Source organism: Dendrobates tinctorius, unplaced genomic scaffold (genome assembly GCF_039654945.1).
Source record: "Dendrobates tinctorius isolate UK_male_01 unplaced genomic scaffold, ASM3965494v1 ptg000114l, whole genome shotgun sequence".
Classification (NCBI taxonomy): domain Eukaryota; kingdom Metazoa; phylum Chordata; class Amphibia; order Anura; family Dendrobatidae; genus Dendrobates; species Dendrobates tinctorius.
The window spans coordinates 748,595-768,309 of NW_027361782.1; the positions used below are offsets into that span (position 1 = coordinate 748,595).

General features: G+C 41.8%; 1 protein-coding gene across 4 annotated transcripts in view; it reads right to left on the reverse strand.

Moving 5' to 3' along the window:
• SRPX2 (sushi repeat containing protein X-linked 2) overlaps nucleotides 1-19,715 on the reverse strand; it is a 112,200-nt gene that overhangs the window by 1,492 nt on the left and 90,993 nt on the right. For 2 of the 4 annotated variants that reach the window (XM_073589830.1, XM_073589831.1), the window contains one exon: nucleotides 600-629. The exons of 1 other annotated variant lie outside the window; for it this stretch is intronic. In XM_073589830.1, the coding sequence (XP_073445931.1) occupies nucleotides 600-629 (30 nt within the window). Of the gene's footprint in view, nucleotides 1-599; nucleotides 630-16,343; nucleotides 16,459-19,715 lie in introns of all 4 variants that reach the window. One more of the 4 variants, XR_012234867.1, reaches the window with a different exon arrangement.

The following is a 19,715-nucleotide window of genomic DNA, read 5'->3' on the forward strand; positions in this document are numbered from 1 at the left end:
TCCAGTGTGATGTGTAAGGGTATGTGCACACCATGCATTTGTGCTGCGTTTTTTTACACACGGAAATGCTCCAAAAACACAATGGAATACTAAAGCAAGGTAATGCAATGACAATCCTGAAGTGTTGTGCACATAATCTATAATTTTCCAGCCGTATTTGCAGCGTTTTATTTTGTGCAGCATGTCAATTCTTTTTGTGTTTCTGCAGTGTTTTTGACACATTGACTTCAATTGAGTCAGTCAAATCTGCACCAAAAACAGGCGTAAAAAGGTGTGCGTATTTGCTGCAGATTTACTGCCTAAAATGCTGCAGAATTGTCAAATGAAATGATGACAGAAGGAGGAAGTGTGTGGGTGCAGAATATGTGTTAGCGGAGAATATGTGCGTGTCTGTGTGTGTGTACCCATGCGACAAACAGCCCATAGTGATTGTACCTGGGCGTCGTCTGATGGGACTACTACTCCCATCCGGCTATGTCTGCTGTCACATATAACAGAGACCGTGTCACATGAGCCAATGATGGAAGAATAGTCTCCTCATTCTACGCCTGTGTTCAATTGTAAAAACAAAACATTTACATAATTACATACATACTCACCAAACACCTAATCCCCAACGCCCGTGTCTCCTGCAAGCAATCAAAAATATTAAACCAACATATACTTCCTGTCTGCCGTAATCCATTTAATACCGAGTGTCCCATGATGATCTCACGTGTAGATATGACCGCTCTGCCTGGCCTCCGGCGATACACACTGCGTGAGTGATTACCTGCTGTCAGTGTCACTTAGCTGCCGTGAGAGTTGCTTCTCCATTACTAACCTGTGGGCTTGATGTCACCTGATAATACAAAGGTGACATCAACCCCACAAATATGAACCCCATTTGCCACCGCTACAGGGCAAGTGGGAAGAGCGAGGCTAAGTGCCAGTATTGGCGCATTTATAAGATGCACCATTTCTGGGACAGCTGATGTTTTTAGCCTGGAGGGTGCCAATATCCGTGGCCCCTTCCCAGGCTATTAATATTAGCCCACAGCTGTCTGCCTAGTCTTTGCTGGTTCGATTTTATAGGGGAACCCCATGTCAATTTTTTCTGGGGTTGCCCTCTAAACTAGCCAGTAAAAGGCTAAGCAAACAGTTGTGAGTTGATATTAATAGCCTGTGAATCTTTATGGCTATTGGCTCCTTCCCAGATTATTATCATCAGCCGTCTGCTTTTTCTCTGCTGGTTATGAAAATTATGCGGGAGCCCAACCCCTTTTTTTTTTAAAATAAACATACTGCTTTTCACCCAGATTTATAATACTTGCTGTTTTGTTACAGCATATGTAGGTTAATTATGTTAATGCTCCTACATAGGCTGGTGACTGTGTGTGTGTCTTTAACTCTTTATGACCCCTGTTCATTGCTAAACCTCGGGCTTGGTATTACACATACTGTATATTAAAATATATGGTCACTTATATTTGTTTTGTGTGTGTAAACATTATATTTGAATATGGTATGTAAAGATATGGTCTTCAATCGAGAATGAAAAAGAGATTGAACAAGGAAATTAAATCACATTTTTTTAAATATATATTTAGCTTACAAAAATGCATAAAAACGTGAGGATTTTCCACTGCGTTTTTCTGCTAAGAGATGCAGAAACCTTTCAGAAATTTCGCCAAGCAAATACACAACGTGTTACCAGTGTGATGTGTGATTGTTACCAGGGTTACCACTGTTATGTATGATGTGTGATTGTTACCAGTGTGATATATGATGGTTAATGGAGTTACCAGTGTAATGTGTGACTACCAGTGTGATGTGTAATGATAACCAATGTAATGTGTGATGCTTACCAGTGTAATGTGTTATGGCGTACCATTGTAATTTGTGCTGGTTACCAGTGTGATGGTACCAGTGTAATGTGTGATGGCTGCCAGTGTTACCAGAGTGTGATGACTACCAGTGTTATGGTTACTAGTGTGATGGGTCATGGCAACCAGTATGTTGTGTGTTGGTTACCAGTGTGATGGTTATCAGTGTGATATGTGATGGTTACCAGTGTGATGTATGATGGTTAATGGAGTTACCAGTGTGATGTGTAATGGTAACCAATGTAATGTGTGATGCTTACCAGTGTAATGTGTTATGGCGTACCATTGTAATTTGTGCTGGTTACCAGTGTGATGGTACCAGTGTAATGTGTGATGGCTGCCAGTGTTACCAGAGTGTGATGACTACCAGTGTTATGGTTACTAGTGTAATGGGTCATGGCAACCAGTATGTTGTGTGTTGGTTACCAGTGTGATGGTTATCAGTGTGATATGTGATGGTTACCAGTGTGATGTATGATGGTTAATGGAGTTACCAGTGTGATGTGTAATGGTAACCAATGTAATGTGTGATGCTTACCAGTGTAATGTGTTATGGCGTACCATTGTAATTTGTGCTGGTTACCAGTGTGATGGTACCAGTGTAATGTGTGATGGCTGCCAGTGTTACCAGAGTGTGATGACTACCAGTGTTATGGTTACTAGTGTGATGGTGATGGGTCATGGCAACCAGTATGTTGTGTGTTGGTTACCAGTGTGATGGTTATCAGTGTGATATGTGATGGTTACCAGTGTGATGTATGATGGTTAATGGAGTTACCAGTGTGATGTGTAATGGTAACCAATGTAATGTGTGATGCTTACCAGTGTAATGTGTTATGGCGTACCATTGTAATTTGTGCTGGTTACCAGTGTGATGGCTGCCAGTGTTACCAGAGTGTGATGACTACCAGTGTTATGGTTACTAGTGTGATGGGTCATGGCAACCAGTATGTTGTGTGTTGGTTACCAGTGTGATGGTTATCAGTGTGATATGTGATGGTTACCAGTGTGATATGTGATGGTTACCAGTGTGCTGGTTATCGGTGTGATGGTTACCAGTATGATGTGTGATGGCGTACCAGTGCAATGCGTGAAGGTAACCATTGGGATGTAGCAAAAAATAGTAGAAAAGAGCGGCACTCACCGGGTAGTGTAGTCAAGGCTTTATTGTAAAAGCATACCAGCGGTAAAAAGGGTGCAAAAAGGAGATAGCAACGACGGATCGTTTCGCGCTGCAAAGGCGCTTCCACAGGTTACATGGTGAGCTGCAGCCGGCCAAGGAGGAAATACCCACCTCCAGAAGTAAGGACCCCTCCCACCGGTGCCGCTCACCTGCTGAGCAATCAACAAAACAACAAAAAATATATATACATAGTTCACATGAGTGAAAACAAGAACATACAGTGGCTCAGTGGTTAGCACTGCAGCCTTGCAGCGCTGGAGTTCTGGGTTCGAATCCCACCATGGACAACATCTGCAAGGAGTTTGTATGTTCTCCCCGTGTTTGCGTGGGTTTCCTCCGGTTTCCTCCCACATTCCAAAGACATACTGACAGGGAATTTAGATTGTGAGCCCCATCGGTGACAGTGATGATAATGTGTGCAAACTGTAAAGTGCTGTGGAATATGTTAGCGCTATATAAAAAATAAAGATTATTTAGATTTATTATAATACATATAATAGTACCATAAATACAAAAGGAAAAAGAGAAAAAAAAACCACAGGCGAAAAATATTGATTTTTCACAAAAAAAAAGTTTTACAAAAAAATTTTTTTCATTTCACAAAAAAACAGACATATCAATTCTCTCATTGAGTCCCATACACTCTAAAGCACGGGTTTGCATAATCCACCTGGCCTCTCATTTCAGTAAATTCCTATTCAGATCACCTCCCCGTGAGGGTAGAGTAACCCTTTCTATGCCGGCAAATGATAATGCATCGGGATTGCCACCGTGTGCTTTTCTCATATGGTTAATAAGTCTAGGGACCCCTTTGTCTGTCAAAATAGAATTGAAGCGCTCCCTAAACCTAACATAAAGAGGGCGTATAGTTTTCCCTATATAAATAAAACTTGCATGGACATAATAAAACATAAACAACATGGGTGGTTTTGCATGAAATAAAATCCTATACGTAAACAACGGTCAAGAATGTGATGAGAACAAAACGGACACTGCCCACATCGATAATTACCTTCCGAGGGCATCAAATTGAGCCAATTACTATGTGGGTCTTCCATGCGATTATGTACAAGAATATCCTTTAAACTGACAACTTTCCTTCAAGCAAAAAGGGGTCTTCTCTCCACCACTTCTGATAAATCAGTATCGTGACTTAAAATGTGCCAATTTTTACGGATTGCTGACCTGACTGCCCCGTCCATAGGACCAAAATCAAACGAAAAAACAAACCTCTTTTCATCCTTCTTGCAATTATCCCTTTTATTCGCCTCCCCACTTGCGTTCTGATTAAACCTGGTCTGTGTTTTTTAGCAGGTTTTCAGGGTAACCCCTCTTCAAAAATCTGTTATATAATTCTCACGATTGGTCAACAAAGCCTTTCTGGGTATTATTTATATGTTTTAGTCTAAGAAACTGACGATACGTTAAAGAATTTTTCATGTAAAAAGGGTGATAACTGTCATAGTGAAGCATCGCATTAGTGGATGATGGTTTATGAAAAACTGAAGTAAAGAGAGAACCCTCTCTAACCTCTAAAAAAAAGTCCAAAAATTCAATTGAGGTGCCCCCAAATTTGGAAGTAAATGACATATTCATGTCACCTAAATTGTTAAGATACTCCACAAAATTGTCAAATACATCTGGGGGACCTGTCCCACACAATGAATACATCGTCCACATATCTAATATACATCTTGATGTGTTTCAAAAAGACGTTAGAAAGTGAATAGATATGCCTGTTTTCAAAAACAGCCAAAAAAAGATTGGCGAAAGTGCACGCCACCGGAGTCCCCATCGCTGTCCCGACCTGTTGTAGGTACCAAGTATTCTGAAATTTAAATGCATTGTGTCTCAAAACAAAACGGATCCCCTCACATACAAAGTCAATGAATGCAGCGTCTTTGTCCGTTGTGGCTAAAATTTCCCTTATCACATCTACCCCTAGATCCTGGGGAATCTTAGTATAGAGACTTTCCACATCAATGGACACAAGCTGAAAACCAGGCTGCCATTCAAAATCATTAACAACTTTCAAAAAATCTTTGGTGTCCTTTATATATGAGGGGATGTCGCCAAGAAGAGGACGAAGCAGCTAATCCATATACTGGGAGAGCGGTTCGGTGAGAGCCCCTATCCCGGACACAATGGGTCGGCCGGGAGGGCAGGACATAGACTTATATATTTTAGGAATACAGTACCAATAAGGTTTTTTGGGGAACTCCGGTAGTAAGCTTTTGCTAATTTCTTGGGGATGACCCCTAATTCGACATATCTACTGAGAAAAGAACGAAGGTCATTTTTAAATTTTCCTGTAGGATCATTTTTAAGCTTCATGTAAGTATTAACATCAGAAAGTTGTCTGGTGGCTTCATTCAAATAAAGTGACCTTGGTAACAGCACCGTGTTGCCACCTTTATCTGTGGTTCTTACCACAACATCAGACCACTTGGTGATCTCTGACAAAGCTTGCTTTTCCTCAGGAGATAAATTAGAGGGAGCCCTCTTGTAAACCAAAGCCGTCAACACCTGCGTTTCAAACAAATCAATCACGTTGCCTGGGGGGGAAATCAGAGGCATAAATGTGGATTTTACACCCTGCATAAACGGTTTAGCAGATTCAAAAACCCCTGCATCATTGTTTTCTGCAGAAGCATTTACGTCACATAAACTGTTTAATAAAGCCGCATCTTCCCTGATGGTTGCAAATGCACTGGAGTCCGCAAGAAAACCCAATGGACCCACAGTGCATGGTCTAACTACATCAGGTGCGGCATGGTCAGATTTTTTCAAAAAAGATTTGTGCAGATGTATTTTTCTGACTGCCTTAAAAAGATCGATCTTAAAGTCCACAAAGTCAAAGTCCCTGGGAAGTCAAAAATTCAAGCCTTTGGATAATAAAGAACGGTGAGCCGGTGATAAATGATGGTTGGTTAAATTGATCACCATATCATCTGGAAGGGTTATCTCTCCTTCCTGTTCCTGAACCATTGGGATGTGTGATGGTTACCAGTGTAACATGTGATGAGTGATTACCAGTGTAATGTGTGATGGTTACCAGTGTGATAGTTGCCAGTGTGATGGTTACCAATATGATGTGTAATGTTTACCAGTGTATGGTTACTAGTGTGATAGTTACCAGTGTGACATGTGATGCGTGATTACCATTGTGATGGTTACCAGTGTAATGTGTGATGCTTACCAATGTGATGGTTACCAGTGTAATGTGTGATGCTTACCAATGTGATGGTTACCAGTGTAATGTGTGAAGGAAACCAATGTTACCAATGTACAGGGTTTGGACAAAATAATGGAAACACCTGGAAACATCAACAAAAGTTCGTTTAATATGGTGTAGGTCCACCTTTTGCAGCGATCACAGCCTCAATTTTCCGAGGTATGGATTCATACAAGGTGTGAATTGTTTCCAAAGGAATTGTAGCTCATTCTTCAGTTAAAACACCCTCCAGTTCTTTGAGCGACGATGGCGGCGGAAATCGACATCTAACTTGAATCTCTAAAATCGACCATAAATGCTCAATAATGTTGAGGTCTGGGTATTGTGGTGGCCAGATGAGATGCTCAACTTCATTATAATGTTCCTCGTGCCATGCTTTAATGATTCTAGCTGTATGAATTGGTGCATTATCATCCTGAAAGATTGCCTTCCCTTCCGGGAGAGTGCTTGAACCATAGGATGCACTTGGTCGCCCAAAATGCCTAAATAATCGCGGCTGTTAATTCTTCCATGAAGGGATATCATTGGCCTGGCGGATCTCCACGAAATAGCACCCCAGATCATCACAGAATATCCACCATGTTTTATGGTTGGGAGAAGGCAGACTGGATGGAATGCTTCTTTCGGCTGTCTCCAAACGTACATCCGACCATATGGTAAACGATGATTCGTCTGAGAATATCACATGTTTCCACTGCTCAAGGGACCAATTCTGGAGGTTTCTATACCACTAAACGCTTGGAAACATTTGTCATTGAGAGCAGCGGTTTTCGAATTGCAGCTCTTCCGTGGAATCCAGATTTGTGCAGCTCCCGACGAACAGTTTTCATGGAAACTGGGTTCTGTAGGTGTTCATTGAGCTCAGCAGTGATTTTCGGAGCAGTGGTCTTGCGATTCTCTCTCACAATTCGCTTTAGAGTCCGACGGTCTCAGTCAGCTTCGACTTTCGGTCGGACCTGTGCTTTGCTGCGGACGTTTTTTCTTCTCTTTCAAACGCAGTCATTACTTTGGAGACAGTTCCTCTTGACACGCCAAGCATTCGGGCACTTTCTGTTACACTAGCGCCTGCCATACGAGCACCAACAATTTGGCCTGTGGAAAATCCGAGTGGTCTGCCATTGGTATCAGGTTTTCATCAATGTTCTTACAATTCTGCAAAACAAACAGTTAATTTACATACACATATCACATAACACAAATAATCAACTACAAAACATTACCATATGTCATGGTTGCATGTTTATTACAGGTTCAAAGATTATGATGCCAAAACGTTAGGTGTTTCCATTATTTTGTCCAACCCCTGTAATTTGTGATGCTTACAAGTGTAATGTGTGATGGTAACCATTGTGCCATGTGATGCTTACCAGTACAATGCGTGATCTCTTACCAGTGTAATGTGTGAAGGCAACCAGTGTTACCAGTGTAATGTGTGATTTGCTAACAGTTACCAGTGTGATGGGTACCAATGTAATGTGTGATGGTTACCAGTGTGATGTTTGATGGTTACCAGTGTGACGTGTGATGGTTACCAGTGTATTGTTTACCAGTGTGATGCTTACCAGTATTACCAGTGTGACGTGTGATGGTTACCAGTGTAATAAAAAGCCTCCAATTCCTGTAAATTCCTGGCCTGTCTATCATGAATTGTGCGATTGAGATCTCCCCAGAGTGGCTTAAAGAGGTCAGGAGACTGAGATGGCCAATCCAGAACCTTCACTTTGTTCTGCTGTAGCCAATGACAGGTTGCCTTGGCCTTATGTTTTGGATAATTGTCATGTTGGACTGTCCAAAGAACGTCCCATGCACAGCAGTATTTGCTGATAACATGCTGCATTTATCTTTCCTTCAACTTTGACCAAGTTTCCTGTGCCTTTGTAGCTCACACATCCCCAAAACATCAGTGATCCGCCTCTATGATTTACAGTAGAAATGGTGTTCCTTTCATCATAGACCTTGTTGACCTCTCTCCAAATGTAATGTTTATCGTTGTGGCCAAAAAGTTCAATTTTGGTCTCATCACTCGAAATTACCTTGTTCCAGAAGTTTGAGGATTGTCTCTGTGCTGTTTTGCATATTGTAGGTGAGATACATTGTGGCATAAGCACAGTAATAAGTTTCTTCTGGTGACTCGACCATGCAGCCCATTTTTCTTCACGTGCCTCCTTAGGGTATGTGCACACGTTGCGGATTCTGCTGCGGATCCGCAGTGGACTTGGCCCTGTGGATCCGCAGCAGATCCGCAGGCATTGTACAGTACAATGCAAATCAATGGGATTTAAAAAAACTGCAATGCAAATGCTGCGGATTTTTCCACATGGATTTGATGCGGTTTTAAATCCGCAGCATGTCAAATCTTTCTGCGGATTCCGCAGCTGTTTGCCACCTGTTCCATTGCCAAGGTGTAAAACCGCAGGGGAAAACCGCAGCCAAATCCGCAGGTAAACCGCAGGTCACTTTAACTGCAAATCTGCACAGAAAAATCCGCAGATGATTCCGCACTGTGTGCACTCTTATTGTGCATCTTGAAACAGCGTCACTGCTAGTTTTCAGAGAGTTCAGTATTTCAGCTGATGTTAATTCTGGGTTTTTCTTTGCATCCCGAACAATTTTCCTGGCAGTTGTGGATGAAATTTTTGTTGGTCTACCTGACCGTGGTTTTGTTTTTTACAAAGCCCCTGATTTTCCAATTGCTAGTCATAATTTACCTTTAGTAGTAGCCATTCAATCCCATTTGTATCACCTTCTGTGCATGTTATCAGGGTATGTAAACTCTTGATCGGGGTCATTTGGATGTTTTGGGCTGTCATTATGACTCAAAAAGAGAAAACACAGTAGTTTGATAATAAATGGCTTCACCCAACCACTAACCATGAGTGGAGAAAAGGTTTGGTGTTATCATTCATTTTCTATGAAAAAAGGTCAAGAAAGCAAAAATTCTGCCGGGGTATGCAAACTTTTGAACACAACTGTATATTAAAAAGTCTCCTTTCTTATGTATATTGCCATCCCTTATTGCACAGTGCCCTCTCTTGTTATGTACAGCACCATATCTTACATATTGGATTATATAGAGCCCTGTCTTTATTACATACAGATGTATAATGCAATGACAGCTGATGGAGCCTGGAAAAGCTTCCTTTCTAATGAAGGCGACTGATGGGCTGGTCTTGTGGTCACAGGCTCCTCCATCAGCAGTCATTTTCTGGTTCAATATATTTTTATTGAATTTATAATTAACAATTGATATTTCAACATACATCAAAATCAAGTTCAGGTTACACAACAGGTACAATCAACAAAATGTAAGTATATTAACCAGCATATACTTATTTGGAAAGGGAGAGCACAGGGCAGGAAATAGTATTAAAACGTTGTATCATGTTATGTGAATAAATTGTTGTATTCAAATGACGAGACACGATCTCCAGTGTCTGGGGATAATCTGTCTCATTGCACCTAGAAATACTCTAAATAGTCCCTTTTTAACCCCTTCACCCCCAAGGGTGGTTTGCACGTTCATGACCGGGCCAATTTTTACAATTCTGACCACTGTCCCTTTATGAGGTAATAACTCTGGGACGCTTCCATGGATCCCGGTGATTCTGACATAGTTTTCTCGTGACGTATTGCACTTCATGATAGTGGTAAAATTTCATTCAAATAACTTGCGTTTATTTGTGAGAAAAACGGAAATTTGGCAAAAATTTTGAAAATTTCGCAATTTTCCAACTTTGAATTTTTATGCCCTTAAATCACAGAAATACGGCACACAAAAAACTTGATAACTAACATTTCCCACATGTTTACTTAACATCAGCACAATTTTGGAACCAAAATTTTTTTTTGTTAGGAAGTTATAAGGGTTAAAAGTTGACCAGCGATTTCTCATTTTTACAACACCATTTTATTTTTACGGACCACATCACATTTGAAGCCACTTTGAGGGGTCTATATGATAGAAAATACCCAAAAGTGACACCATTCTAAAAACTGCACCCCTTAAGGTGCTCAAAACCACATTCAAGAAGTTTATTAACCCTTTAGGTGCGTCACAGGAATTTTTTTGAATATTTAAAAAAAAAATGAACATCTAACTTTTTTTCACAAAAAAAATACTTCAGGTTCAATTTTTTTTATTTTACCAAGGGTAACAGGAGAAATTGGACTACAAAAGTTATTGTGCAATTTGTCCTGAGTACGCTGATACCTGATATGTGGGGGGGAACGACTGTTTCGGCGCATGGCAGAGCTCAGAATGGAAGGAGTGCCGTTTGACTTTTTCAATGCAAAATTGGCTGGAATTCAGATCGGACGCCATGTCACGTTTGGAGAGTCCCTGATGTACCTAAACAGTGGAAACCCCCTACAAGTGACCCCATTTTGGAAACTAGACCCCCCCCAAGGAACTTATCTAGATATGTGGTGAGAACTTTAAACCCACGAGGGCTTTACAGAAGTTTATAACGTACAGCGGTACAATTAAAAAATCATATTTTTTCCTCAAAAATGATCTTTTCACCCCAATTTTTATTTTCCCAAGGGTAACAGGACCCTAAAAGTTATTGTGCAATTTGTCTTGAGTACGCTGATACCCCACATGTAAGGGTAAACCACTATTTGGGCGCATGGCAGACCTCGGAAGGGAAGCAGCGCCATTTGACGTTTTTGGCTGGAATTGAGATCGGACATCATGTCGCGATTGGAAAACCCCTGATGTACCAAAACAGTGGAAACCCCCCACAAATGACACCATTTTGGAAACTAGACCCCCTAAGGAACTTATCTAGATGTGTGGTGAGAATTTTGAACCCCCAAGGGCTTCACAGAAGTTTATAACATACAGCCGTACAATTAAAAAATCATATTTTTTCCACAAAAATGATCTTTTCACCCTCAATTCTTATTTTTCCAAGGGTAACAGGACCCTAAAAGTTATTGTGCAATTTGTCCTGAGTACGCTGATACCCCACATGTGGGGGTAAACCACTATTTGGGTGCATGGCAGAGCTCGGAAGGGAAGCAGCGCCATTTGACGTTTTTTGCTGGAATTGAGATCGGACACCATGTCGCGATTGGAAAACCCCTGATGTACCTAAACAGTGGAAACCCCCCACAAATGACACCATTTTGTAAACTAGACCCCCCAAGGAACTTATCTAGATGTGTGGTGAGCACTTTGAACCCCCTAGTGCTTCACAGAAGTTTATAACGCCCTGGCGTGAAAATAAAAAATTCGTATTTTTTCCACAAACATGATCTTTTAGTCACCATTTTTTTTATTTTCCCAAGGGTACAAGGAGAAATTGGACCCCAAAAGTTGTTGTCCAATTTGTCCTGAGTATGCTGATACCCCATATGTGGGAGAAAACTACTGTATGGGCACACGTCGGGGCTCGGAAGGGAAGTAGTGACGTTTTGGAATGCAGACTTTGATGGAATGGTCTGCGGGTGTCATGTTGCCTTTGGAGAGCCCCTAATGTACCTAAACAGTGGAAACCCCCCACAAATGACCCCATTTTGAAAACTAGACCCCCTAAGGAACTTATCTAGATGTGTGGTGAGCACTTTGAACCCCCAAGGGCTTCACAGAAGTTTATAATGCCCGGGCACGAAAATATAAAAAATCGTATTTTTTCCAAAAACATGATCAATTAGTCCCCAATTTGTTTATTTTCCCAAGGGTAACAGGAGAAATTGAACCCCAAAAGTTGTTGTCCAATTTGTCCTGAGTACGCTGACGCCCCATATGTGGGAGAAAACTACTGTATGGACACACGTCGGGGCTCGGAAGGGAAGTAGTGACATTTTGGAATGCAGACTTTGATGGAATGGTCTGCGGGTGTCATGTGCGTTTGGAGAGCCCCTGATGTACCTAAACTATTGAAACTCCCCACAAGTGACCCCATTTTGGACACTAGACCCCCACAGAACTTATCTAGATGTGTGGTGAGCACTTTGAACCCTCAAGAGCTTCACAGAAGTTTATGACGCTCGGACGTGAAAATAAAAAAATCATTTTTTTCCACAAAAATGATATGTTTGCCCCCAATTTTTTATTTTCCTAAGGGTAACAGGAGAAATTGGACCCCAAAAGTTGTTTTGCAATTTGTCCTGAGTAGGCTGATACCCCATATGTGGGGGTAAAACACTGTTTGGGCGCATGGCAGAGCTTGGAAGGGAAGGAGCACCATTTGACTTTTTCAACTCAGAATTGGCTGGAATTGAGATCAGACGCCATGTTGCATTTGGAGAGCCCCTGATGTGCCCAAACAGTGGAAACCCCCAATTCTAACTCCGACCCGAACCCCAACACACCCCTAACCCTAATCTCAGCCCTAACCCTAACCCTAGCCCTAGCCCTGGCCCTAACCCTAGCCCTAACCCTAACCCTAGCCCTGGACCTAACCCTAGCCCTAACCCTAACCCTAATGGGAAAATGGGAATACATACATTTTCTTTATTTTATTTTTTTTCCCTAACTAAGGGGGTGATAACGGGGGGTTTGATTTACTATTTATGGCGGTTTTTATATTTGGCAACTGTCATACGCTAAAAGACGCTTTTTATTGTAAAAATAGTTTTTGCATCACCACATATTGAGAGCTCTAATTTTTCCGTATGTTGACCCACCGAGTCATGTAAGGTCTTATTTTTTGCGGGACGAGTTGACGTTTTTATTGGTACCATTTTCGGGCACGTGACATTTTTTGATCGCTTTTTATTCCGATTTTTGGGACGCAGAATGAACAAAAACCAGCGTTTCATGAATTTCTTTTGGGGGGGTGCGTTTACACCGTTCCGCGTGCGGTAAAATTGATAAAGCGGTTTTATTCTTCGGGTTAGTACGCTTACAGAGATACCTTATTTAGGTCGTTTTTTTATGTTTTGTCTGTTTTATGCAATGAAAACTATTTTATATAAAAAATAATTATTTTTGCATCGCTTTATTCTGCGAGCTATAACTTTTTTATTTTTTCGCTGACGATGCTGTGCCATGGCTCGTTTTTTGCGGGACAAGATGACGTTTTCAGCAGTACCATGGATATTTATATGCTTCTTTTTAATCGCGCGTTATTACACTTTTTGTTTGGCGGTATTATAATAAATCATTATTTTTTTCTTCGTTTTTATTTTTATTTTTTAAGGGGTTCGCTAAAGGGGTTAAATAATGGGAAAGTTTGATAGGGCGGGTCGTTACGGACGCGGCGATGTCTAATATGTGTACTTTTATTGTTTTTTTTTTTATTTCCAAAAAATGGATTTATTGGGGAATATTTTTTTTTTCTAATTTATTTGGCGATTTTTTTAAAATTATTTTAACACTTTTTTTTTATTTTTTTTTTTAACTTTATTACATAGTCCCAGGTGGGACATCACTGTCCTGTGACAGATCAGCGATCTGTCACATCACAGATCACTGTGACAGATCAGCAATCTGTCACAGGCAGTGCAGAAGGCTTCCTCATGACTGCGCTTTGCAGGCACTGAGGAAGCCAGCTTCCTGCAGGCCCCCGAAGGCCCCAGTCGCCATCTTGGATTCGGGGGCCTGCAGGAAAGGAGCCCCCCGCAGCAGCGCTGCACATTGCGCTGTCGTGGGGGGCTCAGGGAAGCACGGAGGGAGCCCCCTCCCTGCCGATGCTTCCCTTTAACCCCCGGTACACCGCGATCATGTTTGATCGCGGTGTGCAAGGGGTTAACGTGTCGGGGCGGTCCGTGACCGCCCCTGACACATTGTGCCGGGTGTCAGCTGTGATAATCAGCTGACACCCGGCCGCAATCAGCGGCGCTCACCACGTGGGCGCCGCTGATCGCGCTAGACGTACTATCCTGTCCATGGGCATAGGGGCCCGGGTCCCATGGACGGGATAGTACGTCGGATATCAGGAAGGGGTTAATGGCAGAAATAGATATAGGGAATATTGATAGTAAAGCTGTTTCTGGAGAGTTCAGGAAGTTAGTGCAGAATAATTTATTGAAGAGCTCAAACAATCCTGTCCACAATTTGGATATTCGGCGGCAAGACTACCAAATATGGATCATGTTACCTACAGTGGAGTCACATCTCCAACACTTATTTGTTATGTTAGGATACATGTGATGAATGCGGCTTGGTGTCCTGCACCATCTGGAGACAATCTTGTAATTAGTTTCCTGGATGTGACCTGATATAGATAATTTGTGAGTAAGAATGAACCATTTATGCAATCTAAAACCCACTTATTCATCGCAAAGTGCCAACACGGCAATATAACCGGAATACTGAGGTTTTAGATTAGAAAAACAACTCCTACATTAGCGTGCTATAGCAAAGAGCTTGTAAGCCCTGCACTCCTCACTCCAAGCCTAAGGTACTAGCCACCGATTGCAGTGGAGGTCTGTTCTTGAGAATGAAGGGGGATTATATTTTAAAGTAAAATTGCCAATTTGCTTTTTACAACCTCTTTGCAATTGTAGCCCTTTATCATGATGAGAACAAACCCTTTAAGCATGGGATGTGAAACTAAATACACAGAGGGCCAAAATTAAAAGCTTTGACAAAGTCGCAGGCCAACCTTGATATTTGTTAAAAAAAATATGTCTACAACTGAGTAAGTTTTTCCTTATCAAATAAAACTATTAACTTTTGGAATTATAGTGGAATAATATAATGTTATGTAACAGCAGTAAAAAGCATATGTCCCAATGGCCGGATATAAATATATAAAGGATACATGAACAGTATTCCTCCATACACAGTATGATGACCCTACTTTATCCCTCTCCCTCAATTCCCCCAACAAAGAATGATGACCCAATTACAGTGTGATTCTCCAAAGGTAATCCCCACACAGCTCTCCATCTATAATAATAAATGCCCTAAGCAGCTTCCGGTACCGCACACCTCTTTCCATGTTAACCCTCAACACACACACTCCTCTCACCTTTCACCATCTCCACTCACTCTCATACTCACGCCGTCATCGCCGCTGATCCACGATCCCCGACATCTTTTTCTGCCGGCGCCATCCCGGATCCAGACGTCCTCCACACCGGCGACATGTTCTTGCGGCGACGCCATTTTGGATCGGCGAAATCCCGCGATAGTCAAGATGGCGTCGCCGCAAGAACATGTCACCGGCGTGGAGGACGTCGGGATCCAAAATGTCGCCGGCGTGGACAACGTCTGGATCCAGGATGGCGCCGGCGGAAGAAGATGTCGGGGATCGTGGAGTAGCGGCGATGACAGCGTGAGTATGAGAGACGGAGTGAGAGAAGGGGTCGTATGTGGAGTGAAAGAGTGGAGATGGTGAAAGGTGAGAGGAGTGTGTGTGTTGAGGGTTAACATGGCAAGAGGTGTGATGCTATCGCATCCTCCCGATGCAATAGCATCGGGGCATAATCTAGTACAGTATAAAGTGCACAAAATGTCCTCCATACAGTACCATGGTTCCACATAGTCATTCATACAGTGTAATGGGCCTAACATAGGCCCTACACAATCCTGCATAAAGTGTAATAGGCTCCACATAGTGCTCTATACAGTATAACGGGGCCCTGCATTGCCTTCCATACAGTATTATGGCCCCACATAGTGCTTGAAACAGTTATTATGGCCCCACATGATGTTCCATACTGTATAATGGCCACACATCATGCTCCATACTGTATAATAGGCACACACTATATACTGAGGGACTGTGCGATACATAATAAGCGAGTATACTATATACTAAGGAACTGTACTATACATAATAAGACTACATTCCTGTATCTGTGTGCAGTGTTGGTGTACTGCAAGATTTTACAGATGCTTTGAGCATGTCCTATGCTGATCCTTAAAATTCAAAATTGGATCAGAACAGGACATTCTCTGACCCTCACGGATCTCATGCTCAGATTCGTAATTTTCATGTATGTATAAAACTCTGAGTCTGTGTTCCATCCGATAAAAAAACCTGGAAGCACACAGACATTTCACACAAATGTGAGATTGTAGAATAAGTGATTTTACAGATAACACTATCACTCCAAGTCACACAGTGCAGATACAGAATTATACCTACATCCAGGCACTTACTGCTGACGTCTTGTCTGATCATAGACGCTTTCTCCTGTTTCTTCTCTATCTGGTCAGACCTTCATGTAAACATCTCCCATCCACGACTTGACTCGTCACAATGATCGTCGCAGCCCTGAAAATAACAAGGCCACATACATTGTATACATACAATGCCTTTCGAAAGTATTTGGCCCCCTGGAGCTTTTCAACCTTTTCCCACTTATTGTGCTTCAAACATAAAGATACCAAATGTAAATTTTTGGTGAAGAATCAACAACAAGTGGGACACAATTGTGAAGTTGAACGAAAGTTATTGGTTATTTTAAATTTTTGTGGAAATTTAAAAACTGAAAAGTGGGGCGTGCAATATTATTCAGCCCCTTTACTTTCAGTGCAGCAAATTCACTCCAGAAGTTCATTGTGGATCTCTGAATGATCCAATGTTGTCCTAAATGACTAATGATGCTAAATATAATGCACCTGTGTGTAATCAAGTCTCTATATAAATGCACCTGCGCTTTGATGCTCTGTGTTTCAAATAGAACCCTGAGGCTGTGTGCACACGATGCAGATTTGCAGCCGATCCGCAGCGGATTTTACTGCGCAGAAACGTTGTATTTCTGCATTGTGATGTACAGTAGCCTTAAAATCTATGTAAAAAAAAAACCGCTGTGCAGGCGCTGTGGATTTTTCCGCGCGGTTTTCCCGCAGTACAAAATCCGCAGCATGTTACTTCTTTTGTGCGGTTTTCCATCTCCCCTGTCACCAAATCCGCAGGGGGAAAACCGCGATGGAAAACCACACAAAAACCGCATGAAAACCGCATGAAAAATGGAAGAAATCCACAGGAAAAATGCAGGTCATTTGACCTGCGGATTTATTCCATTCTGCGTGGAAAAATCCGCAGGGTCAAAAAGTATGTCTGCACTCAGCCTGAGACTATCATGAAGACCAAGGAACACAACAGGCCGTGATACTGTTGTGAAGAAGTTTAAAGCTTTTCAACCTTTTCCCACATATCATGCTTCAAACATAAAGATACCAAATGTAAATTTTTGGTGAAGAATCAAGAACAAGTGGAGCACAGTTGTGAAGTTGAGCAAAATTTATTGGTTATTTAAAATTTTTGTGGAAATTCAAAAACTGAAAAGTGAGGCGTGCAATATTATTCGGCCCCTTTAACTGAATACTTTGTTGTGCCACCTTTTGCTGCGATTACAGCTGCAAGTCGCTGGGGGTATGTCTCTATCAGTTTTGTACATCGAGAGACTGAAATTCTTGCCCATTCTTCCTTGGCAAACAGCTTGAGCTCAGTGAGGTTTGATGGAGATCGTTTGTGAACAGCAGTTTTCAGCTCTTTCCACAGATTCTCGATTGGATTCAGGTCTGGACTTTGACTTGGCCATTCTAACACCTGGATACGTTTATTTGTGAACCATTCCATTGCAGATTTTGCTTTATATTTGGGATCATGGTCTTGTTGGAAGACAAATCTCTGTCCTATTCTCAGGTCTTTTGCAGACTCCAACAGGTTTTCTTCAAGAATGTTCCTGTATTTGGCTCCATCCATCTTCCCATCAATTTTAACCATCTTCCCTGTCCCTGCTGAAGAAAAGCAGGCCCAAACCATGATGCTGCCACCGCCATGTTTGACAGTGGGGATGGTGTGCTCAGGGTGATGAGCTGTGTGCCTTTACGCCAAACATATCGCTTGGCATTGTTGCCAAAAAGTTTGATTTTGGTTTCATCTGACCAGAGCACCTTCTTCCACATGTTTGGTGTGTCTCCCAGGTGGTTTGTTGCAAACTTTAAACAACACTTTTTATGGATATCTTTGAGAAATGGCTTACTTCTTGCCACTCTTCCATAAAGGCCAGATTTGTGCAGTGTACGACTGATTGTTGTCCTATGGACAGACTGTCCCACCTCAGCTGTAGATCTCTGCAGTTCATCCAGAGTGATCATGGGCCTATTGGCTGCATCTCTGATCAGTCTTCTCCTTGTTTGAGATGAAAGTTTAGAGGGACAGCCGGGTCTTGGTAGATTTGCAGCGGTATGATACTCCTTCCATTTCAATATGATTGCTTGCACAGTGCTCCTTGGGATGTTTAAAGTTTTGGAAATCATTTTGTATCCAAATCCGGCTTTAAACTTCTTCACAACAGTATCACGGCCTGTTGTGTTCCTTGGTCTTCATGATAGTCTCAGGGTTCTGTTTGAAACACAGAGCATCACAGCGGAGGTGCATTTATACGGAGACTTGTTTACACACAGGTGGATTATATTTATCATCATTAGTCAATTAGGACAACATTGGATCATTCAGAGATCCACAATGAACTTCTGGAGTGAATTTGCTGCACTGAAAGTAAAGGGGCCAAATAATATTGTACGCCCCACTTTTCAGTTTTTAAATTTCCACAAAAATTTAAAATAACCAATAAATTTCATTCAACTTCACAATTGTGTCCCACTTGTTGCTGATTCTTCACCAAAAATTTACATTTGGTATCATTATGTTTGAAGCATGATATGTGGGAAAAGGTTGAAAAGTTCCAGGGGGCTGCATATTTTCGAAAGGCACTGTACATGTGTCTTCCTCTGAATACAGATATGTATCCCACCATTAATATACTATTAGCCACACACCAATAAAAATATAAAGTGATAAGCAGCACTGTGTCCCACATTAGCTATAATCTCTGCCGCCCAATAATATAAATTATTTAGTCTGTGACTCTCCCCAATTACCTCAATTACCTATAAGGCTATGTGCGCACGGAATATATGCAAGGTCTAACAGTACAGGAAACGTGAATGAGATCCCCCAAGTCTCATGCACATGCTAATTATTTTTTCCTTGCAGATTTGCAGCAGATTAAAATCTACATAATGTCAATTCTTGCAGTGTATTTCAACCATACTAATGGGGAAAAATACGTAACAATGGAAAAATGTGGGGAAAAAAATAAATGTACTTTATGCAACTTTCTTCTTGCCAACACAATAGGACATGCAGCAGAATTTTCTGCTGCAAATCCTGAACGTGTGCACATAGCCTTAGTCCCTGTCCTGTGCCCCCATCATTCACTATAAGTACCTGATAGCATCAAAATGAATTTGGAAGTGGGACAAGACGCTAAGAGGTACTGAGCATCCTCCGCCACTTCCCAATTCATTACAAGTTCCTAATAGCGTCTTCCCCCACCTTTCAATTCATTATAAAGGGTCCCATGCACCTTATCGCCTCCTCTCCCACTCCCCAATAAATTGTAAGTTCAAGATAGCGTCACAATGAATTGTGAGATGGGGAGGACACTATCAGGGGCGTAGCACCCTTCACCACCCAATTCATTACACATCCATATATAACGGTTTCCTCCACCTCCC